We start from the raw sequence: 22,263 nt of genomic DNA, 5'->3' as shown, positions 1-22,263 counted from the left end.
TATAACTATGTTTGTTCTACCCAGGTCACAAATTGGCTCTGTCTTAAATCATCCATATGCTAGAGGATGTGCTTTAACTTTCTATCTACAGAGAGATTTTTAACCAAGCTGCTCTGAAACAACCACGGGGGCAAGGTGGAAGGGCTGCTAGGAAGTAGTTTATACAGCAGCAAAATATAAACAAACAGTTGGGGTGCCTGCAAGCAAAGGTTCTGAAGAATTGCTAGAAACAAGGTGTTTGAAAGTAGCCATTCCATTTTTTTACAACACGTTTCTAATTATTAGCTTGTATGACTAACACAACAGACAAGCTTCTGCTTGATAATTAGATATAAAACAGATCTCAGCACTAATACAAATGTTTACATTTCATCTTAGGAAATTCTTCCTTACCTGTTCTTGTTAGCAGAAGGATCACTGAAGCTAGGAGCTAATGGCTTCAAAAATAAATGCATTAATGACCTTTTGATGCCTAATGACTGTTAGGAAGTTTAAATTTGTAACACAGACTGAAGTTTTTTGTCCCAGCTCTTATTTTGCACTTAATAATACAATTGGGCTCCTGCAATATCTTTGTATTCTTTTTATTGTGATATTTGAAGGTCATGATTAGCGAGAGCTATTTTATTTTCTCATGTTCCTGTTCTGTAGCCAGTCTCGCTTACCCAGCCATCTCATGTATTTCAGAGCAAAAAGATAGCATTCTTTAACTGTAACTCAAGGGTCCTCTTTGCACACTACGGTTCCTATGCATAGAATGAGTTTTCAGTGCCAGTACAGATCTGCTTTCATGCAGGCAGAAGGCAGATAGCATCATCTTTTGTTCTCTTCCCGGCCCTTCCTCCCCACACACAGTGCCTCTAACAAAAACTTTATGCGATGGGAGTGGAAAATTGAACAGTCTCAGAAGTGGGAATTTCAGTGACCTTTTGCTAAAGCAATTCTAAAAACAGTTGAAGGGATGTGTGAGTAAATGGGAACCATGTGGGAGGAAGGAATCAAGAGGAAGAAGGGTTTCTCCCTCTGTAGCTGAAGGGGCTGTTCTCCGTATCCAAGCATGATGAAACACGCAGAGTCCAGGAAATGCTGGCTTTCCCATATTCACGTGAGATATTGAGAAGACAGCCAGGGAAATGCTGGTCTATTCACTAATTCTTGGTTTCATTATGTATCAGTGGCCATTTTAATATTAAACAAGCAGAAAAATTGCAAAGCAAAAGCTTCAGCCTTGATTGTAATTTGAAGCACAGTGTACTATGCAAAAGTTTTTTGACCTAACAGTTACCATTGCTAGCTTGCAATTTAAAACATGCTGTTGCAGAGCCTGGCTCTGTGGGTAACACTAAGCTTATCAGAGCAATAAAATACCACAGGATGAGATTACGACTGTTTTCAAATTACTGTGACTTTTATCACCTGTAACCTATAAACTTTATTCTGCTAAAACTCTGGTACACATTTAAAAGCTGAAGTAGATGACAATACAGGCTCAGCTGATGCCACTTTTGCAGCTGACTTACTACCTTGCCATCTGTCCTGCTTAAATCAAATGTGGGTCTTCATACTTCCCATCGTATGATCCACATCCCCTGATGTGCAGCGTGCAAGCCTTCTCTCCCAGCATCCCAGTAATGGTCACGACTGCTTCGTACTCGATGGCCTTCCTAAAGTGCAGAGGGAAAAGATGACATTTCAGTTATAGTTGGACCTATCTCCATGGTTTACGATGATATTAGTTACTTTGTGGAAGAAAAAGGAGAGACCTGGCTTTGGTTTCATACATATGAGGGTTTAAAACAATGCTACAGTCTCTGCCTCAGCTAAAGACGCTGCATTATTAATTTCATTGTTGAAAGAAGACCTCGAGTGCCTTCCTATCTGTGAAAGTCAATTTGAGTTTAAATAAATAAAACCAAGCTCTAAGGGATTAGCATCGCTTGGGAACAAACACCTGCCTGCACCGCTTTGCTGTGACAGCTCCTCCCCTCTGACAGGTTTGAAACAAGTTTGTCAATGCCAGTAAGTCAAGGGATAATTGACCGAGTCCAGGTTGTAAATGAACATCAAAGGGCTTACAGCAAGTGGCATTTTAGCACTTGTGCTAAGTGGAAGCCTTACAGCGTAATTTGCCTAAGGCTGGTGCTACCCAATGCCCTTGGGCTCCTCCAGCTGAAGCACCTCTCTCAGAGATTGCCCTTGTAAAGGCCTGCAAGAGACTTGTCTAACAGGCAGCTCTTACTTCTAGTACCAAATTCTGCAGGAAGATGCCTGATTTAGGGAGGTGAGTCACTAAAATCACCTCACATATCATCATTTCCTACTGCCATGCTGGTGCTGAGCTCGGCAGTGCTGGGAATTCCCTGGCAGGCTGATTATTGTGGTACCTGTTGTCAGACCAAAGGAAGCGCTTCAGGCAGAGTCAAAAGGCTCTGCTGAAAGATTTAAGGAGTTGAGAGTCTGGCCCAAGTTGGTCTCCGGTCCAAGGCAGTGCTCAGAGCGAGGCCTAACAGGCCCCATCCTGCTGAGACTGCAGGAGCTCCAGGCATGGAGAGCTCACGGCCTGGCCCAGGGGACCTGAAGTTCCAGCAATAGCTGTCACTTGTAGGTTGCTTCTTGAAACTTCCCTCTCGGCAGTGTTCAGAGTTCACTGAAATCCCAGGGATAGGCTCATCCTAAACTTTCTGCCAAGATGTTAAAATTTCCAAGTAATGAGTGAAGCTTAAAAAAAAAAACAAACCTACTTGTCTTCTCTGGGAGGTGTGAAGGAATATCATGGGGCCTTTCCTCTGGCCATCTCAGCAAAAAAACATCATTTGTAACAAAAGCTGTTTTCCTTCAGGATTTGCATCTCATTAATTACAGCAAAGAAATGAAAGGTTTTGGGTCAGTGCCTCTGCTACTCAGAAGTAATCCTCAGCCTTGACAAAAGGTTATGGTAAGCTGGCCATAAACGTAATTAGAACAATATCAGCTGTTTATAGGACAAAGACAATTATTTGCATCTGATCTCTCGTGCTCTTTGCTGTTGTCTGCCTGCAGCTCACGCTATCTTTGTCGTACAGAAAACCTTTGGACTAGAGACAACAAAAATGCATCGATTTTTTTTTTTCCACCAAACATCAACACGACTCAGTCCAAACATTGAACCAAGCTAAGCAGGAGTAAAACAAATTGTATCAGTGCATTAGAATAACATTTTGCACTATTTGCTTCATCAGGAGATATTCTGAGGTAAAGGAATTCAAAAAGTTAACTTTTAGAGCACAAACTATAATGAAGTATCCCTGAGACTGACTGCAAAAGACACTGCTCTGTCAGGCACGACGGATTCTTACTGGAATTTTGAAATACTCCATACACATTTCTCCCTTTGTCCTAATAAAGTGCTAGATGCATAAAGAAGCTAACTGTTGAATCGGCTTCTGCGCTGACTTGACAGAGCCTGAGATTTACTCTGTTGAGGACCCTAAAGAAAGCGATTTTATCCAGTCATACACAGGCAGTGTGCCATGCTAACTGTTTTAATGGTGTGATTTGAAGTAGGTAAACCAAAGGCTGAAACTCAGGGTGAAAATTCTAAAAGAAAACCCGTATGTGGGAGCAGTGGAGGGAAAGAGATCGGAAGCACGAGACTGACAAGTGTCAAAGGCCTGATAACACAAGAACAGTGCAGAACTCTGCTTTCAGTGACTACTCACAATATGAGTCTGGGCTCAACAGGGAGTAACAGCAAGATTTCAGTTGTGTTAACCATACCTGGCAGTAAAGGTGATCTGCAAAACATCTTTGGTAGGTTGGTCCCCTTCGCGTGCCTCCAAAATGCCATTAGGAGGGGAGACGGAAAATACTTCCAGGTCGTTATTATGCTTTTCTTGTTCATCTGCAGCAAAGAGGGCAAATATCAAACAAAGCAATACGAGACCTTCTGTATCGGTTTGTACAGCATATAGCTCTCAAAACAATGCACCTCCTTTTGTGCCAACTAATAAATCATATTTTGCACTGTCACAAGCTTTCTGTGCATGTGGCCAGTTTCTATTTTCATCCTTTAATCACGGGGAGCGATCAATGTCCTTGTGTCAGAATAATGAGACCCTTATCTTCTTTCCTTTGAAGTCCATCTGTTGTTGATCTCATTAGGCACAAGCTCAAACAGCCCTCGTGAGGAGGTGCTGCTGCTGCTTGTTGCCTCCTGGGATTGTAGTATAAATGAGCAAAGCATGTCCACCAACAGTGAGGGTTGTGGTTTCATCCTTTGGTTAAATCTGGAGTAAAGGCTGAAACCAGCAGAGATACACTGATGTAAATGAAAACAAAAACCAACAGCCACCACCACCGCACGTATGTGGGAACAGAAGCAGACCTGGTATGTTTGGACTAAACATCATCATATGAGTGAATGCACGCAGTCTTAACAAAACCAAAACATCCAAAAAAAATGAACAGTGAAACTACAGAGCAAGGAAACCCAGTTGCAAAACCCAAATACCCAGCAAAGCAGTCCAGTAGCTTCTGCAGCCACTCCTGTTAGACAAGAAGACATGTTCAGTCTTGGTCTGTGCAACAAAGCAGGTCTTGAAATCAACCGTGTCGCAAGACAGCTCCAGAACTGGAACAGTAAGGTATGCAGTCACTGGGACCAGCTACAAAAGAGAGGAAAGGAAAAACAAGAAAACACTTTTTTTTTTTTTTTTTGTATTGTTTTGTATCTGCTGCAGCTGGATCATTCTTACCTCAGGCACTGAATCAAGAGTACTTGTTTTGTGTTCTTTCTGTAACAGAGTCAGTTCCCCATTCTACAGCTTTGAATGAATGAAGTTGTTGCTTGTTTCACTGCTTTGAGACAGGTTTTCATCTTTGTGGTCTTAATGAAGTAACACAGTGAATATTCTGGTTTGTTATTTGGATTTATTAGGATTTTCTGTGGAGATGCAGACATTACAACATCTTGTTGTCCCCGAGGACTTTATATGGCCCACTGTGAGTCATTCAATTGGTGCAGATTGCCCAAGATTATTATTATTAAGTTGACTGCATTTTAGATACGGTGCTCGGATCTTACAGATCAGCCCTCAGAAATACCTGGTGTGAAGACAATGCAGAGTACTGGAACTGCTGAAGATTTGGGTGGGGGTTATAGCTTTCCATCTGGAAGAGATCAGTCTTTTAAATGTGTGTGGGCTATGACCACACCACATGAGCTGGGCAGGCTTAGGAGATTTTCAAGAAGCACTTGGGTACTGCAGGAGGCAGCGCTTGGTGACTCAGTTGCTGGCATGTTCATTGAGACTGTCCTGCTTCCTGCAGTGTCTCAGGACACAGAGTCATACTGTGACTGGGCATGCTGCCCTTTGATTGAGACATATCACCCAGGCCTTCCTGCTGTGCAAACAGTGCTCTTGCAGGAAAACGGGGTACGAACACTAGGCTGCTGACCCAAAACTTCTTTGCCAACCGGAGAGTCACCTGCAGGCTTAACAGACTGCACTCTGCTTTTGCTAATCTCTGGCCATTCGCTTTGACTGTATGCTACAGGTTTACTCCAGAGGTGGCTGTATTTCACAGCTCAGTGAACCCCAAGGCACGTTCATTCTGAATCGAAGATGCTGATAAAACAGCCCAGTGCTGTCATTCTCCTCTTACCTGGGTGCTGTGGTTACTGTATTCAATGACCAGATTTTGACTGAACTTCAGCTTTCTCTCCCCGTTCTCAAACGGGAGCACTTGGAATCCAGGAAGCATCTGGGTATCTGGCAAATGTTGATAGGTAAGCAACTCCAGAGTTGTGTGGAATGACACTTTCACCTGTGGGAAGAGGAATTCAGATGACTGTCACATAAGATGGCACTGTGTGCAGGAAATCCAAAGTAAACACTGCTCAAAGGCCCGCGTGCACATTTTCCCACTGGAACCCAAAAGTGTTGTGCCAGCAACCAAATTCCCACTGGAATAAAGTGCTTTAATGGACATGAAGGAAAAAGCACAGCTATTTCCTATAAATCCAGTACACAGAGCTGGAGTGTAAAGGTGAACAGCTAATTGCTGAACCACAGGAGAGAAACATTCTCTAGCAAGACAAAAGCGCTCAGTTCCTGAGGTTACAAATACCATATTCCCAAAGATGTCTTAAAAATGTAAGTCTTTCTTCTGGCACATGTGCTATTAAGACCTGTGTGCCTCTAAGTCAAAATGAACACTGAAAAATGAGAAGCACACTTCAAAATGCAGCTGAGGGTTATTCATTTTTGCACCCTAGGTAATTCTTGAATCCAAGACTTTGCTTCCTTTAATGTCACTGTGTACATCCCAAACTAACCAATTTTTTCTCTCTGAACTGCCTGCATCTAATTTAAGGAAATGAGGGAATGTAGGCTTTGCAAGTCTTTTAATTAGTCCAGCATGTATTTGGCTATTGATTTAGGTCAGGTCCAGAAATGACACAGGGCTTTCTGCAAGAGTTTGTAATAGGTCAGAGTTGATGAGAAAAGCACAGCAGAGCCGCTGTGGAAAAATACTTTGTACCTGCAATATAGCAGGCAAAATTGCAGTTATTAGCATTTGCTAATACACCACTATTTCCCCTGACATCGGGAGATTTCTATATTGGTTGTGTTTTTCTTGTGGTTCATCTGGGCCATGCTAACATACCAATTACTAAACTATCTATTCTGGCAGAGGATTATTTTTTTTGAGCCTACCAGCATGTTTTGCTGGGGATAAAGTACAAGTTGCGGTTGCTGTTCTGTTTCTTCCTTCTTGCTGTGGGATGTTTTGGTGTTCTTCTGGAGATCTGTGCTGGCCAGGCTGAAGGGCGTAGACAGAAGGAGCCTGAAGTACAGAGGAACCTTAGTGCAATTGATGAGTTTCAAACTCTGAGTCATTACTGAATCTGTCAAAACCTGGTAGAAAAATTATTCAAAACTGGTTAGTTTAAACTCCCTTGAGAGCTTTGTGCTAGTCTGGTCTTTCAACAGCACCAGGGATCTGAAAGACTCTATCCCAAAGAAGCCCATTATTTTTCACTTGTGCTTTTCAAAATTTCTTGAGTAAAAACCCAGAATACAAATAATGTAATAAGGTTAGAGTCTTTGAATGTCAAAGGTCACAGAAACAGACTACGTTGCTCTAAGTGACTCATTCTGCTATCAGACCTTTATGTATTGAAAAGAAGTACTTATTTTTCTACTTAAGAAATCCTCTACAAATAAAATAATAATAGAGGAAGATGTATAGAATAGGCATTGTCTGAGCTCAGCTATGCTTATTCCTGGCTAATAAGTACTTGTAGTCCTTTTAGTTTACATACAACTACGTGCAACATTGAAAATGGCAACATGAGGACACTGGTAAAGATGTATTTTAAAAACCATTGCATGCAGCTGTGAATTTTCACAGTAGCTCAGTCCAACAGAACACATCTGTGTGTGAAGTACTTACTCCTAACAGAGGCTGATCTGGTATGAGATCACTTGCCATAGAGTAAAACATCATTTCTCCATCATGATCCATGTCTACTTTTAACCTGCGTGTAAAGAATCAGAGCTGGTCAGAGCCCTTCCCTCCAGGCTGATTTATTCTGTGAGTGTGTGAGGTATCAGTGTGTGAGGTGTCAGTGTGTGAGGTGTCAGTGTGAAGGTACTTACAGAGCATGCCTTACGGAGGCTCTCAGGTCTATTCGTAACGGTGGAGCATCGTAGCCGTGTTTGCGGAGCACCTTGTCAGGCACTGTCTTTGCAAGCTAACAACAAAACCCAAACAGAATTTCTGGATAAATGACAGCACTAAAACCTAAAGCCCTGCTTTTAGCTTGAAAGGCTGGTAGCCAAAATGGGATTCTGCTTGGCAACGTATTGCCTGTTTGTAAGATGTGATGGCAACGTGCAAGGAACGGCAGAAGTTGAGCAGTATTTGGACTCTCATGACTGTGTTTAATACACACACAGACAGTACTTCCTACAGGAGTAAGGAACATTAGGGATGTTTTTACTAAAAATTCTGTTATTCATTCATTCTACCTTGCACCTTTGCAATGATTCATTTCAGAGAATCTCAGAGCAATCCGTAAAGCACTGCTCAAGCCTCACATCAGCCCACGAGCTGCACTTGCAGTTTTTGAAGAGGAAGCTTCCCAGGGGAGAGAGGTGCTATGCGAGAGCTCACAGGAAGGTTGGTGCAGAGCCAGGAACAGAACTCAAGAGTCCTGAGTCTCAGTTGCATTGTTAGCTCTTGTTATCAATAAAACCTGATGTTGGGATAGCAATTCAAATCCTGGGCTTTTGCCTGGGGTCTACTGGTCCAGACAACGTAACAAGAGGTTGACATTCCCACCCCAGAAAGCTTCCAAGCTAAAAGGTAAATGCAGCTAATGAAATTAAGGAAGGATGTTCAGGGTTGCAGGAAGAGGACTGTTTGCACAGACTGGCCAAGTACACAGCAGCCTGCACGTGAAATTACAGGAATGGAAACGGTTATTTCCTAGTCGTCTTTAGCCCTGCTGGGATATCAGTTTACCTTGTCGTCTAAGCTCATGAATCCCAGTGCAAACCCTTCACATTGCACTTCAGTGACGGTCTCCGGGAGGACACGCGGGGTGAAGGAGATGCAAACGGAGATGCTGCCACCTCCTGGAACCAGCTGCAATCGAGAGACGCCTGCTGAGCCGTGCAGGCAGCTGCCGGGGATTGCACAAGCACCCTCAGCGCTCAGCTGCTAAAACAGAGTTACACAAGGAGCCTGAAATCCTCTGGGAATGGGCTAAGCTCAGGGCACGCACTGAAATGACAACATGCGGCAACAAAACTGGTTTGATTATTTCAGCTGCAAATACCAGTCTGGCCATTTTATCAACAGTTTAAGCACAGCCACAGAACAGCTCCCCTGAGCACACATACATCCCTGTCTGGTTTTAGAAATAATACCTAATTCTACCCAGTTCTTCCCACTCTTCCTCCAAGGCTAACTCAGCTGTTACTCCTACAACTGACAGTATTCAGAGACATAAAAAACCTTTTCTGAAGATGTACAAGTGTGAATTATGAGTTTTTTTTACAATTCAGTTAGCCATTTTTTACTTTACTAACAGCAGGGAATGTACTAACCAGCTACAGGGGATTTCCTGTGATGTACAGGTTAAATAGGTTCTGCATGATTAAACTGTGTTATTGCTGCAAAAACACTTTTGCTTGCAATTTCTCCCGCAGAACCAGCCCAGGTCTAGCCAAGTTTGTGAGCTTGGGCTGTGTGGTGTGTGCTGCTGTCAGGCTAGTGCTGTGCAAAAGCAGCCTCCCTGAGTTCATGGGATCACAGGGTGAGCTGTTTGGCCCTGCTGGACTTATGTTCAGAAGCAGCAGAGCTAGCTCAGCTCTCCTTGCACCGTGTTCCCCCACTCAGAGCAGTGAGGACATAAGGAAGCTCTGCCTGAGGTCTAGCAGGGCCACAGCAGAGATGGAGCTAGAAAGCTCTGCCATGTACCAAAATGTTTCAGGGTCTGGTCACGCAGAGTTTATTTGCTCACAGACATGGACTTGAGGCAGGTCTGGGTAGCTGTGCTGCACATCACCTGAGCTACTAGACCTTCTTGGATCAATAATGGCAATATTGAGGACATTTCTGAAAAAAAATACCTGAATGGCTCTATAGGCATCAACTACATTCCATGTGGGCCAAGATCTCTGCTGGCTAAACTGAATAGAGACACTCTCCACAAAGGGGCACTTGTGTTAGCTTAGCTATCTCAGTATCAGATCACCCCAGAGCTGACCGTAGGCTTCATTGCTTTCAGAAGCCATTTCCATATATTATTTTATTTTTAATGTATTCTTTAGCTAATTCTAACTTGTAACTGAAACTCTTCAGCAAAAAATTTGCTAATCAAAACGGACACACTGGTGGTGATAGGGGCAACCCTATCACTCATAGTTAGATGTTTCAAGAGCTTTAGCTTATTTCTAAGGAATTGTGACAAGGTGGCCCCTGTTGGTAGCAGGTTTTTTTGACATACAGTGGGTTACAACTGTTTATTCAGAAATGTTGTCTACAGAAAACCCTTTCCCAGCAGCCTGCTTTCTAATCCTGCCAGCTTTACTTAGCAAATCTGCACTGATTAAATAATGTGCTGCTAGAGCATCAGGCTGGATGCCTCCCACTTCATGCCACACACTTCACTGAAGCAAGCCAAGGGAGAAGTTGTTCTCGCCCCCCCAGGCCTACTGTTTAGTAGTCTGTGCCCCAACCCCAAGCTTCCTTTTCCTTTGTCTCTGCTATCCTGCAGAAAACATGCTAAATCTAAGCACAAAGAAATGTACAGCTTACTATCTGTCTTGGAGTGACGGAGTAGGGGTTGTTAGCAGGAACCCCTTCATGAGGCCGTATGAGTACAGAGACAATCTTCTGCGTTGCAGGTTCTTGAGCGATCTCTTTGCTGTCTGTGCCTGAAGACTGCAGGGACACAAGGGTGGGGAATGGTTAAAACGGTTACGTTGCAAAGGAGGAATGCAAGTGAAGTGTACAGGGAACTGTCCGTAAGCATGGCCAGCTCCAGTTTCTTTCTGGCACAAAAGCTGGACACATGGATGTGTCCTGCACATACATTTTTTCATGCATAGGTTTGCTCTCTCAAAACCAAAACCTCTTGAAAAATGTGCATGCTTGGGTCCTGTTCAGCAAAGAGCAGCACTCAGCTGAAACATCCCAGGCCCATTATATAAACCAGCACTCTAGGGAAACAACTTTCCCTTGCTGCATGTGGAACATTGGAGGTGTTTTCAGAACAACTATGCCTTCTGAGCTGAAACAGAGAAAAGGTGCTTTCTGTGAAGCTTTTGCTAGATCCTGCATAACACCTTCTCGCTGTTGTTCCCAGTCTTTCACAGCAGTAAGTTGCCATATTATAATAAAACTTTACATATTAGAGTCTGTTATAACATGGTAACATCTAACAGAACCAGTCTGGTTTGGCACTGGGAAAAATGCCTCCAAGACATTAGCTGTGATTTGAACTCTGCACTGTAGATTCTGCTCTCTGACTGCAGCACTTAAAGTAGCCATGAGAAAAGTAGATCCAAATTGATTTGTTTGTCAAAGACTGTTTTAAGAAGTATCTGACTAGCTTTCCTAAAGAGAAGGAGAAGCTGAAGAGCTATTTGTTTATAGCTTGTTTTGGAAACTGATTACTGATACCTATAGTCACCTACTGATGCATTGCTTTTTTGACTTTTGAGAGGAGCTGACATTTAATAATCCAGGCCTTGCATGTTCTTGTTTTCAACCGTTCATGCCAAGAAACCCATCATGTATCTCAGCAGCAGTATAAAAAACAGACTAACAGCTGACCTCATCGGTGGTTTGCAAGGCTGGATAAACGCTTCCACAGGGAATGGGGGGTTGATCCAATTCTAACGCGATCTCCAACTCCGAGTTGCTACCAGTTGATGCAGTCTCATTTTCATCCACGTCCTTAGGAGGGAAAGGGTCTCCAAAGAACATCAACAGGTCCACCAGCTTTTTATCATCTTCTACTTGGTTGTAAATTTCCCAGTCCAGGCGGATGTCTGAATTGAAAGGAGAAAGGACAGTTGTTTCTGGTCATTCAGAAGACTCACAGCTTAGTTGGCTCTGTGGAACAAGAAGATCAAGTAAAGAATTTGTTGTCTAGCAACTGGATTTGTATTAGAGTACATGTTAAGCTTTGCCATGTTTGCTGTAAACAAATGATATTGATTTAAGAGCATGTGTGCATACCCTTATTAGAGATTATTACAGCTCTCTAGATCCCAAACTATAATTTCAATAACATCAACATAAATGATAAGTAAACATTAAAATAAACGGTAAGTACTTTGTTAAGCAAACATTTTTGGTGGCATTCAGGAAAAAAAAAAAGGTGATTGAGCATTGCTTTGAAGAGCTTAAAATCTCACTTGAGATAAAAAGACTAAACTCAGAAGAGCCTGATGCCACTAAGAAGCAGGTGAGAATTTCACAAAAACAGTATGGAAAATCCTGAATTTGCATCATTTCAATGAGGAATGAAAGCCCAGATGCACTAGGATGGGATGTGCTGTTTCATAGTAATAACACATTGAGTCAGTAACACATTTTCCTGTACTCTGTCTGGAGCTCAGATGATTTACTGTTGCAGACAGCAAACTAATACTCATGGCAATAATGCCCTAATAATAAATACTACCATTCAGATAAAGACCAGACAACTTGTACTATTTTTCTGTACTAGCCAAGTTAGAAAACAGCTTAGATATTGTCTTACAGACTGTCAATGTCTTTACAGAAAACATCCTGATAAGGAAACAAGGCCAGTTAGTTAACATGTTAATGGGTTGTTCTATTTTTATTATTACAGGGAGCACAATGCAAGTGTTGGTGTTTGTTTTACAAAAGTTAGTGTTACCAAAGGGAGTGGGATTGTTGAGCCGCACACTCCGTAGGACAGGACACCCTCCAGAAACGTGAGTGCCAAACCTGAGGGGGGAAACCTGCTGTTAGAACATGCAGAGAATAAGTGAATGTCCAAAACAATTTTTCGATAAAAAATTATTAAATTGGAGCATATCTGGCTGCACTGGCAGCCTGTTAAGTTTGGCCAGCAGGTAACACATGGCCAATGCTGCAAAATACAACATTACTTTCTTTAATCAGTCTTTTTTCCAGTCTTAGTTGTCTCAGACATTTCAGGGTGAACATGTGAAGCCAGGAAGATTTGTTTGTGCATTCTTTTTTAATTATGCTGGCAGAGACAAATGCATTGGTGTTACAGAAGCAGTTATTGTACTTCTGCAGTCACTGTGCTGACCTGCTCATTATATCACAGGAAGATGGGAACAGGTATATATATTGGCTACTGCCCAGTGGTGTTTAATTGTCTGACTTCTTTGACAGTATTTTGGGCTGTACCTGATGATGGGTTGCTGTGTTTGTGGTCCTGTCATCTGCAGGAAGATTGGACAGCCTTTCACAGTCATTTGCATAGGAATTAATTTAGTTTGTAAGTCTCCCACCTATTAAAAATGATTTTTTGCTATTAGAATCAAGATATAACTCTAGTACCTTGGCTATAAAATTATGTTTTGAAAACCGGTTTGGATTTTCATATGTTTTGACTTGTATCTTTTAAAAGCACCTAATTCATATGCACCTAATTCATAAGCTAAAGTTTTTCTCAGCAGGAGAATACAAAAGCTCATACATTAATCAGCTTCCCTGAGGCCTTCCTATATAATATAATTAATAATTGTATTGGTAGAGCATAGTGCACTGGCCAGCTACCAAACATATTTTATTTGTCAAAATTGCTCCAGTTACTTTTAAGACACATGGAAACCTCCCCAGGGACACATTACCCCAGAACTACACCAAGAACTGCAAGAGCAAGGAATTGTTCCTTACATGTCGTTGGAGGTAATGGTAGCAATAACTACCAAGCTAATTACCTGAACAAGAATTTTTAACAGAAAGGAATCTGGGAAATATAATTGGTGTCAAATCTGCTATAGCAATATTTAATTTGAAACCAAGCCCCACCTACCTTACAGACAAGATCATCGCGGTATTCTCCCCACATGTTGTTGTAAGCTGTTATTTCTATGATTAGCTGCTGGAAGGCTTTCAGAGTTCCTGAGGAAGGTTGTACATGGAAAGCTACTCCCTTCCCATGAGACAGCAGTGCTGCTGCAAACGCTGAAGGAGCACAGCAAAGAAGTATTTGATAAGTTTTGAGGAAATGGAACAAAGTCAGCCTTTCAAAGAAAACAGAGGACTGATCTTTAGCTGGTGTTAATCAGGATAACCTCACTGGCTTCAAAGAAAATGGGATCACTTACATAGCCCATATTTTTACTGCTTTACTCCCTTCTGCAGTGGGCCTTAAAAAAAAAAAGGCAGTTTAAGTGAGTCAGTTCTTGCAGAGATTATTTCATAGTCTCCCTTCGAACAACCTGTTCCAGGCCTCTGAGATATGCAAGGCAACGATTGGTTACATAAAAACACACCCTCAGTTTGGGAAAAAATAAGCTGGAATTTGTGCTAACTGGTTATCTTTCTATTAGCAGCAGCTGCCTGTTTACCTCTGTGTGCTGTTCAACACAAAGAATGTGAATTACAAAGAGCAGAGCCCTTCCACGTTCTGAGTCACTTAGTCTTCTAAATCAATACGCTTGCATGGAATCTGTCAGAACAGTTTTTTTTCTAATCTTAAGGGCTAATTCAACAGCTGAAAAGCTTTGTCTTTTTAACAGATACCAAACACTATGGCAAGCTACCAATATATCCAAGTTTTATTTTGGATACAGAAGACGCATCCACACTTTATAGCATTTTGATCCCACTTCACCCCCTCCCTCGGTCCCCTGTGGCTCCAAGTATTATTGTTTTCAGTGCAAGGCACCAGAAATGATGGATGGGCTGTGGGGTAGTTTTCTACAGCAGGGAGATAAATAAAAGGGTTTGAGGGAGAAAGGTCTGCTGCAATGGTATCGGAAAACAGCATAGAAAGGAAACGGCCAAAGGTTATACATCTTGTCTGTACTGGGAATGAACTATAAGTAGAATCACCCATCTTTGTTTAAGACCGTTGGTTTCTTTTAAAAAAAAAAAAATTAAAAAAATGACCTAATGCTTATGCAATGTGGAGTTTCAGCCTCAAGAATGAAGTGAGGAACCAAGCTGTTTAAGTGTAGACTTAGCCAAACATTCCAAGGAAAAAAAAAAACTATGCCTGACTGGCAGATTTAATGCTGAATGTGGTAGTCAGATGGTTTTTGCCTTCTCTCCACTGAGTGGGATAACAATTATTTCTCATACCTGACTGCGCTCTTTTGGCTGCATGTTTTGTGATAGGCCCTCTCCTTTTCACCAGGTGGCCTGGAGAGCTTGAAAAAAAATTAAAAAAAAAAAAACATCAAGACAATTCTGTGAAATGAGCTTATCTCTGCTAAAATAACAGCTCCATCTGACTAATCATTTAGTGGCCATTATTACTTAAAGAAGGACTGCCTGCGGAGTATCTTTTGGAAGTAACATCCTTAAGTGAGAATTAACTTATAAGAGTTGTAAGGCTGTGTACAACCCAGCACAACAGAGCCTTGGCAGGTACAAACCAACTTACATCCATTGGCAACAATAGTGTTTTGCCATTTATGCCAGCTAAAACTTCTGTCCTGGCACTGCAAGCGATCTGTTCCTGCAGGAAATATCATCAGCACTTTTCATGACCAGAGTCAAAGAGCTTTAAGGAAAAAAAAAATCAATCTAAAACAAAATCAACCAACACCGGAGAACTGCAGAAAGTGCATCTTGTGACACAGGAAACAGCACTCTGTCTTGCTTTCATTTTAAATCCAGATCTCTATTAGTATTTGAGTTATTATGCAGAAAGATTAAGACTTACAGGCAGATTTCTTCTGGAGTAGGTGAGTAGCCAGTAAAATGCTCAGCTTCTAGTTTGAATGGTGCACTGATTGCGGTGTGATTGGTAAGAATCAGCTGACGTTTTACTATGTCTTTGAATGTAACTTCAGATCCAAAGTCTAGGAGAAGATCAAAGGGGCTTTGTAATATTTGTCTTCCATCACTGTCAGAAAAAAAGTAAGTATTAAAACATCAGTCCTATTTTCTTATGCCACAGACAATTTCAGGAGATTTAAGATATGCATGAGGCAATGTGGTTGTGAAGACAAGTGTAAAAGGACTAAGATTTTTGTCATCAGCATTTACTACTTTTCATTTTTTCTACTTCTACCCTTGTAAGGACCTATTCTGTGTAGAAAGTTTATTGTGTATAACATGGTGACCTACCAAATTAAAGCCATTTTTTCTGATATAAAAAATGGATAAAGACAACCACATTCAAAAAGAGAATAATCATGCTACATATAAAAAAAGTATATCAGTCAGATATACCAAGTTATAGAGAACTCTGTCAGTGCAATAAGAAATCTTAATGGTCCAAACTACTAGATATTGGGTTTAATTCTGTAAGAGCTGAATTTGCACATTTTTGGCACTGCAGAAGATAGCTCACAAACATGTTATGGACTACAGAGGCCCCACACTTCAGTTAGCAGGCAGAAAGGGAATTTTCATGTTCTCTCTACACAGAAGTGTCATGACAGCTGGCAGGTGACAAATGCCAGGAGCACACGTGAGAACAGACAAAACACAACCATGAGTTTCACTATATGCAGTTAACTTCACACCAGTTTATTATTCACAAATTAATTAATTCAGAGTTGTTAATTTAGTTTGTTTCAGCTAAACAGTGGTGGGAGTGGAATAGTGCTCTAAGAGCTCAAAATCTCTTCTCTTGGGTTTACAAGGATGCTGAATTTGGGTATGGTGCAAACCCAGTACCTTTTCTTCAATCCGCCCCCTACAGTGAATAGTCCCTGCACATTTTACTGTCCTTGCTGTCTACATCAAGCAGGAGGAAGAATAAAGCTTATATAAATAACTTCTTTTTTTTTTTTTTTTCCTCTATTGTTGTTTTGCTCTGGAAAGAAGTAATTTATGTAGTGTTAATTTGGAAGCCCAAGATACACAGAGATCTTCAGTCTTATAGGGTGGTACTGTAAAATTCTGCACTGCACTCGCATGCTGGAACATTTAGTTTGGAAATAAAGTTTGACTGTGTCATTATGATCTGCCTTAAGGTCTGGTACCATGGATGTTTTGTCCAGTTTATGAAATGACAGCACTAAAACCTTGCAAAGAGATATGTAAATTATAGTTCAACATCTTCTATTGTTAAAAGATTATTTTTTTTTCCCCCAAACAGTCTTTGGTATACAGGTGATCTATATTGTATCTGGTTACAACAAAACTGCAAAGGTTTATCAAACATTACTCATGCCATGACATTCTTTATATGTTTTTAATACTATCAAACACTTGGTATAAGTATTCTACAGACAGACAAGGGTTTTGCATCTATTAAAACTGTTCAACAAACACAACTGGAAGATGACTTTAAATGATGCCTTGGTTTACCTGGCAGCTCCACTTTCACAAGGTACTGAGTAGGTGACGTGCAGTCCTTTCACATCTCCAGAAATGCTCAGAAAGACGGGTTCAGTCATGTCTTCTATGCTACAGGAAAGGACAAGGTCTTTCAGCTCACCCTGAAAGGAGAAGAGTCAAATTTGCTTGTGAATCAAAGATCGGAGGAAAGGCAGCTTCATTAAGAAAACTAGTTAGAAAATGCACATAAACCACACTGGACAAAAACAAAACAAAGCAACAAACAAACAAACACACACAGAACTACAACAGAATCCTGAAGTTTTTATTGAATTGATTTGAGTGTACTTCCTGCTAGCATCAGATTTGCTTAGAAGGACATAACAAGGTAAAAAAATTGTGGCTGTTTCATATCTTTGTATCTGTATCTGTCTGTAACATTAAAACTGCTCCATTAGTGATTTTTGATATGCTTCTTGTGTTTCAAGTTTTGAAGTTCTAAGCATTAATCACTTTCAATCATACCAAAATAATTTTCCGGAAAAAAGTTTCATTTCTACCTGGGTCTAAAGCAGGACTTGTAGGATGAAATACGTGGCCAATAAACCAGTACTCTAGCTAATTCAATACAACCATCCTTTTTGGCCTTACCAATACATGAATCAGCACATCCTGCATAAAATAATAAACTGGGATTCATCTCAAGATCTAGACTTCTAAACATAGCTCTGCAAGTGTGAGACCTGGAGTTCATCTACAAAGGTGATTTCCAAATATGAGTTCTAGATCTCCACTGATTCAGTAAGGGTACCTTGCCATCTTGCTCACGCACAGAGCAGACATTTTTTTTTTTGGTAGATGGCTCAGATGGGATTCAGCTCCCCAGCCATAACCAGAAGTGCCCTTTCAGATGGCCAGTGTGCCCTGCTGAGCTTCCAGCTTTGAATGAAAAAGGCTCAACTCTACTGGAATCCCATGCCACACATAACCAAACGCACATGTTTGGTATCACATCTGTGTATCAGAGATATGTTAGGGCAGCTCTAGTGGTCCTGAGCACCTACTTTAAAGCAAGTAGCTGTGACTTAGGTCTCCTGTGACTGTAGTGGGAACTAATACACCTCATGAACAGGGAGTTTCTTTATTTAGGTGCTTTAAATCAGATGTCTGAATCCCCCCCATGAAGTCCATGGCTGAAATCACGAAGTTTGTGAACTCTGCAGTCTACACCCTGCAGGGCTTTTTAATTTTGCAGACTCTCAGTCCCAGCAGTCTCTTTTAATTTGTTTCCAAATACCAAAATGTTGTGAGCCCAGCTGCATTCAGAAAACCAAGTATGTGCTATGTATGTCAGTCTGCTATATTTTCTTTGGGATAATCATAAGCATGGATCTGTATGCTCCATGAAAAGAGATAAAGCACTAAGAGTAATTGAATAAGCATTTAAAAAAAAAAGAAATAAAACAAATATAGTTGGGAAACAAACAGGCAGGGTAGAAAATTGCACACCATGTGGACTGCTTTAATGGTTGCCTTCAACCATGGTTACCTCTAAAGCAAAGCAATTTCAGAGATATTGTATGTAAAAAAGGAACATTATATTTTGTATATAATAATCCTTCCTTTTGCCAGATGGAGGCGAGATGAGAATGCCAGCATTTCATCTGTTTATAAACTTACCGTGACGTTAGTCATCAGTTCTATGCAGAATTCTTTTTCTTCATTTGGACCTAAGGTGCCACTGGCTGGAGACACAGCGGCAGAACAGAAAGCTGCCTGACTTCCAACGAGCTGCCAAACAGACAGGACAAACAGTTAACTTTGTGAATTAATTAACTTTGTTTCTTCTGGATTTTCTTTCCAGATCACAGAGGACTATAAAAACAGAGTTATTTTAAGGCTTAGAACACTTTCAGGTAGCAACATGGTTTGCTGAGACAAAGCTGGCTTTACAATTCCCCCACGGCTGCTAAGATTCACCTGCTTAGATTAATTTCAAATGTCTTCAGGTGCTCAGCTGAGGGATCTGGACTGGGAGCAGAGTTGCTGTAGACCCTTTCACAATCACAAGCCATTGACTGTATGGATGTGGTAGGATTCAGTTACCTAAACACGGGTACACAGAATAGCTGCTGGCTGGTGTGACAGGACTTACAAGAGAGTTTCTTGAGTGACACCTGAAGGTCACAAAAAAAATCTGGTGGACCCAAAATGACACCTAACATCTCTATTCTAGTGACTGACTTCCTGCCCAGATTTCCCCTCGCTGAAATGTTCAGACAGTAGCCCACATACTGACATTAAATTTATCTGTCCTAAACTGTGAACTGAATCCCACCCAGAACGTGGAATTTAAGTTTAGACACCATTCAAAAGCAGCATTGTCTCTTTGCTCTACTGAATTAAATGCAGACCCTAAACTGCCATGATACTTTAATACTCTGGTAGCTTGCATCCTATTTTCCCCTCCCATTCTGCCCACCCATTCTCCAATAAATGATTGACAGACAGAAAAACATATTAGCAACAATGGGGAGTTGAATCTTTTCATAAAGTCTGGTCTCAAGCTGAAGCCCTGCTCCTAAGCCAGTAAACAGCAATCATTATTCAAAGGACACGTCAGAAAAGCTGTTAATTATTGTTTGTATTTTTGATAGAAATTACAGTTTCCATCCGCCCTTTATTCTCCATCCATCAGAAACACACTTACCTTTCCCCACAGGTATTTTGCTGGCAGCTGTGTCTGGTTAAAAAGTTTGCTGGTTGCTTTGACAGGAATTCCAGTATAAATTTCAGTGAGTGCTAGATGGCTAGACATCAGGCACGCTTGGGGGGTCTGAACTTCAACAAAAACAGGAAGATGACTGGAAATAAACACACAGATGGTCTATTGTTATCGCTAATGAAATGTGCTAGACACACAACAGCATGCTGGAAAGAATGATGATTATGTTTATTTAGCAATATTAGTGATTGGATGGCTCTTTGATAGGTTACACCATTTCTGAGTTTCTGCTACATATTTTTGTTTTAGGAGAGAAAACTACCTGCAGTGAAAATCACATGTGACTCTCAGGAAAAAATAAAGCAGAATGTGACTTTTTCCTCTTACCTCCCTTCTCCATTTTCTACCTCCAGTTCTAATATTGTCTGGAGACGCTGGCACAGCAGTGATGTGAACTGAACAGACACACTGCATGAACCCAAGGGAGGTATTTCTCCAGCAGATGGTTGAATGGTAAAGGGAGATACCTGTGAGAGGAGAGAGGAGACAGGAATTTTTTTGATGCCTGCAAAGCAAGTGTAAAACGCTGTACCTGCACACTCCAATTAGGATTTGTGTGTGTCTAGTTTTTCCTCAGACATGTCCTTTTTCTCTGCCTCTGGATTCTCATCCGGGTAGATTTTAGTAAGTGCAATGCTAGCTTTGTGAACGCCTGGCTAGACAAGGAGGAGGAACTTTGCTTCTATGGGGACAGCTAGTAAAATGGCAATGACTTAACCAAGGGCTTAACAGGGATAGCTGTGCGTAGGGTGAGGGGGAGCATGAAGCAGTCAGCAGTCAGGGGAGATTCCTGAACACAGAGTCAAGAAAAGAGGACTGGAGGAGCACAGATCGAGGACTGGAGGAGCACAGATAGAAAAAGCACGAGCGTAGGATGTGGGCTGGAGAAGTTTGGGAAAAGGAAAGAGGCAGCTTTTATGCAGGAGGAAGTGAGAACTTGATCTTTGATCTTCACTGCGATATGAATGGACTCTGGGAAGATAAATTCAAATGATTAAGGCTCTACAATCTCTCTGAGGTCCTGGGAAGTGTTGGGAATGCCAAGGGACAAAGTAATAACAAAGTGAGAAGGAAGAGTTTGAGGACTGTGAGGACAGGGTCTCCCCCAGGTCACTATGATTCAGGTACTTCTGATTATAATTGTTTTGTGGAAAAGGGACTGGCACACACACAACTGTTTTGAAAGGCTGACAGAGCCACCATTCAGAAAGCCTTCTTTTTTTTGCCATCAACTTTCACCCAAAGTTGGTGATACATCCGCGTCATGTGTAGGGGAAAAAAACAAACAAAACAACACAACAAAGCTGCAGAACTCATGGGAGCAACTTCCCACAGCATTCCATCTCCTGTGATGGTCAACAGAAAGCTCCTGCTTAATAAGCTGCTCTTTCAGTTGCAAAACTGACAAAAAACATCCAGAAAAACAGAACTTCTGAACAGTGTTTAGATTAATTTTACCATGAAACTAGCAAACTCAATTCCACGTCAATTATGTAAAGAGACCTGCAGGCAGAGTCTGGCCTTTTGTTGCTAGGAAAAGCACTTATCCTTGAGTCCGGATTTCCTCACTTCCCTTTAATGCTTAACACCAAGGAGAAATCTATCTACAAAGTCCACTGTGTGCCAGAAATAATCAAAATAAACATTTTGCTTTTTTTTTTTATTATTATTGTTTCTTATAATTTCAGAATATGCAATGGTCTGCAGTTAGCAGCTCTCACTCAATTCTTTGTATCATCTCCAAGCTCCTCTAGTTATTTCACATGAAATGGTGGAATGAGCTCTGAAATCAAATAGAGTCCATTCCAGTCCTTGACATATCACAGCCTAGATAATACTGAACAGTAGTTTTAGCATTCACTGTGGTAAGAAGCCATTTTGGGACACACCTGCATATTTCAAAGTCATTATTTGAAGCCACAAAAACCAATTTGGTAGGTGCTGAGATTCTTGTATCTGATGCTGATGTGGGTGTGTGGGAGGAGAACTGAGCAGCCTCCACTCTAATGAAGCCTTACCCCCTTGTATGTACATTATGTACGTACAAGTATGTAACTGTATGTATATTAGCAGCAGCTGAAATCCCTGGCGTACAGGAGATACTCCATGTCTCTTTAGATCAGACTGCCGAGGGGGGTTGAAATAAACAGAATTGAAAAAAAAATGCAGATATATTTCATTTCACAAAGAACTTGTGCACTGATGTAACTGTGCAGAACCCGTTTGATAAGGCATCATTGAAATCACAACTTTTGATATCTGGAATGTATAGTACAGCCTGAGAAAGAAACAGCTAAAGAGGGAGCATGGTAAGTTACAGCAGTGACTTACCTCTTCATTCCTTTCAGCTAGACAAACCTGGCTTTCTTGCATTCTCCACCGTGCTGGCAGCTGACACAGATTTTTAATCTCAAAGGTTCTTAACACACTCTCGCCCCACTTAATCAAGCCTAACTGGAGTGATGGAACATCAATGCAAAGAAGAGGACCCTAGGACACCAAGAAACAGA

At 41.3% G+C, this 22,263-nt stretch overlaps 1 protein-coding gene across 2 annotated transcripts in view; it reads right to left on the bottom strand.

The window, feature by feature from the left end:
- Positions 1-622: 622 nt before the first annotated feature.
- DLEC1 (DLEC1 cilia and flagella associated protein) overlaps positions 623-22,263 on the bottom strand; it is a 37,489-nt gene continuing 15,848 nt past the window's right edge. Inside the window, exons 19-38 of one of the 2 annotated variants that reach the window (XM_068673339.1) lie at positions 22,085-22,243; positions 20,081-20,220; positions 19,679-19,832; positions 18,649-18,759; positions 16,999-17,129; positions 15,401-15,583; positions 14,815-14,882; positions 13,541-13,692; positions 12,910-13,013; positions 12,407-12,477; positions 11,332-11,549; positions 10,312-10,437; positions 8,512-8,634; positions 7,644-7,738; positions 7,438-7,522; positions 6,699-6,899; positions 5,644-5,805; positions 4,490-4,643; positions 3,757-3,880; positions 623-1,664 (exon numbers count right to left, since the gene is read on the bottom strand). In XM_068673339.1, coding sequence (XP_068529440.1) covers positions 1,541-1,664; positions 3,757-3,880; positions 4,490-4,643; positions 5,644-5,805; positions 6,699-6,899; positions 7,438-7,522; positions 7,644-7,738; positions 8,512-8,634; positions 10,312-10,437; positions 11,332-11,549; positions 12,407-12,477; positions 12,910-13,013; positions 13,541-13,692; positions 14,815-14,882; positions 15,401-15,583; positions 16,999-17,129; positions 18,649-18,759; positions 19,679-19,832; positions 20,081-20,220; positions 22,085-22,243 — 2,685 coding nt within the window. In that variant the 3' untranslated portion in view covers positions 623-1,540. Of the gene's footprint in view, positions 1,665-3,756; positions 3,881-4,489; positions 4,644-5,643; positions 5,806-6,698; positions 6,900-7,437; positions 7,523-7,643; positions 7,739-8,511; positions 8,635-10,311; positions 10,438-11,331; positions 11,550-12,406; positions 12,478-12,909; positions 13,014-13,540; positions 13,693-14,814; positions 14,883-15,400; positions 15,584-16,998; positions 17,130-18,648; positions 18,760-19,678; positions 19,833-20,080; positions 20,221-22,084; positions 22,244-22,263 lie in introns of those variants that run through there. The other variant, XR_011093635.1, reaches the window with a different exon arrangement.

The sequence above is a fragment of the Anas acuta genome, chromosome 2 (genome assembly GCF_963932015.1).
Source record: "Anas acuta chromosome 2, bAnaAcu1.1, whole genome shotgun sequence".
NCBI classification, from domain to species: Eukaryota; Metazoa; Chordata; class Aves; order Anseriformes; family Anatidae; genus Anas; species Anas acuta.
Note: the sequence above shows the minus strand (reverse complement) of the source record. Positions and strands in the feature narration are given on the sequence as shown.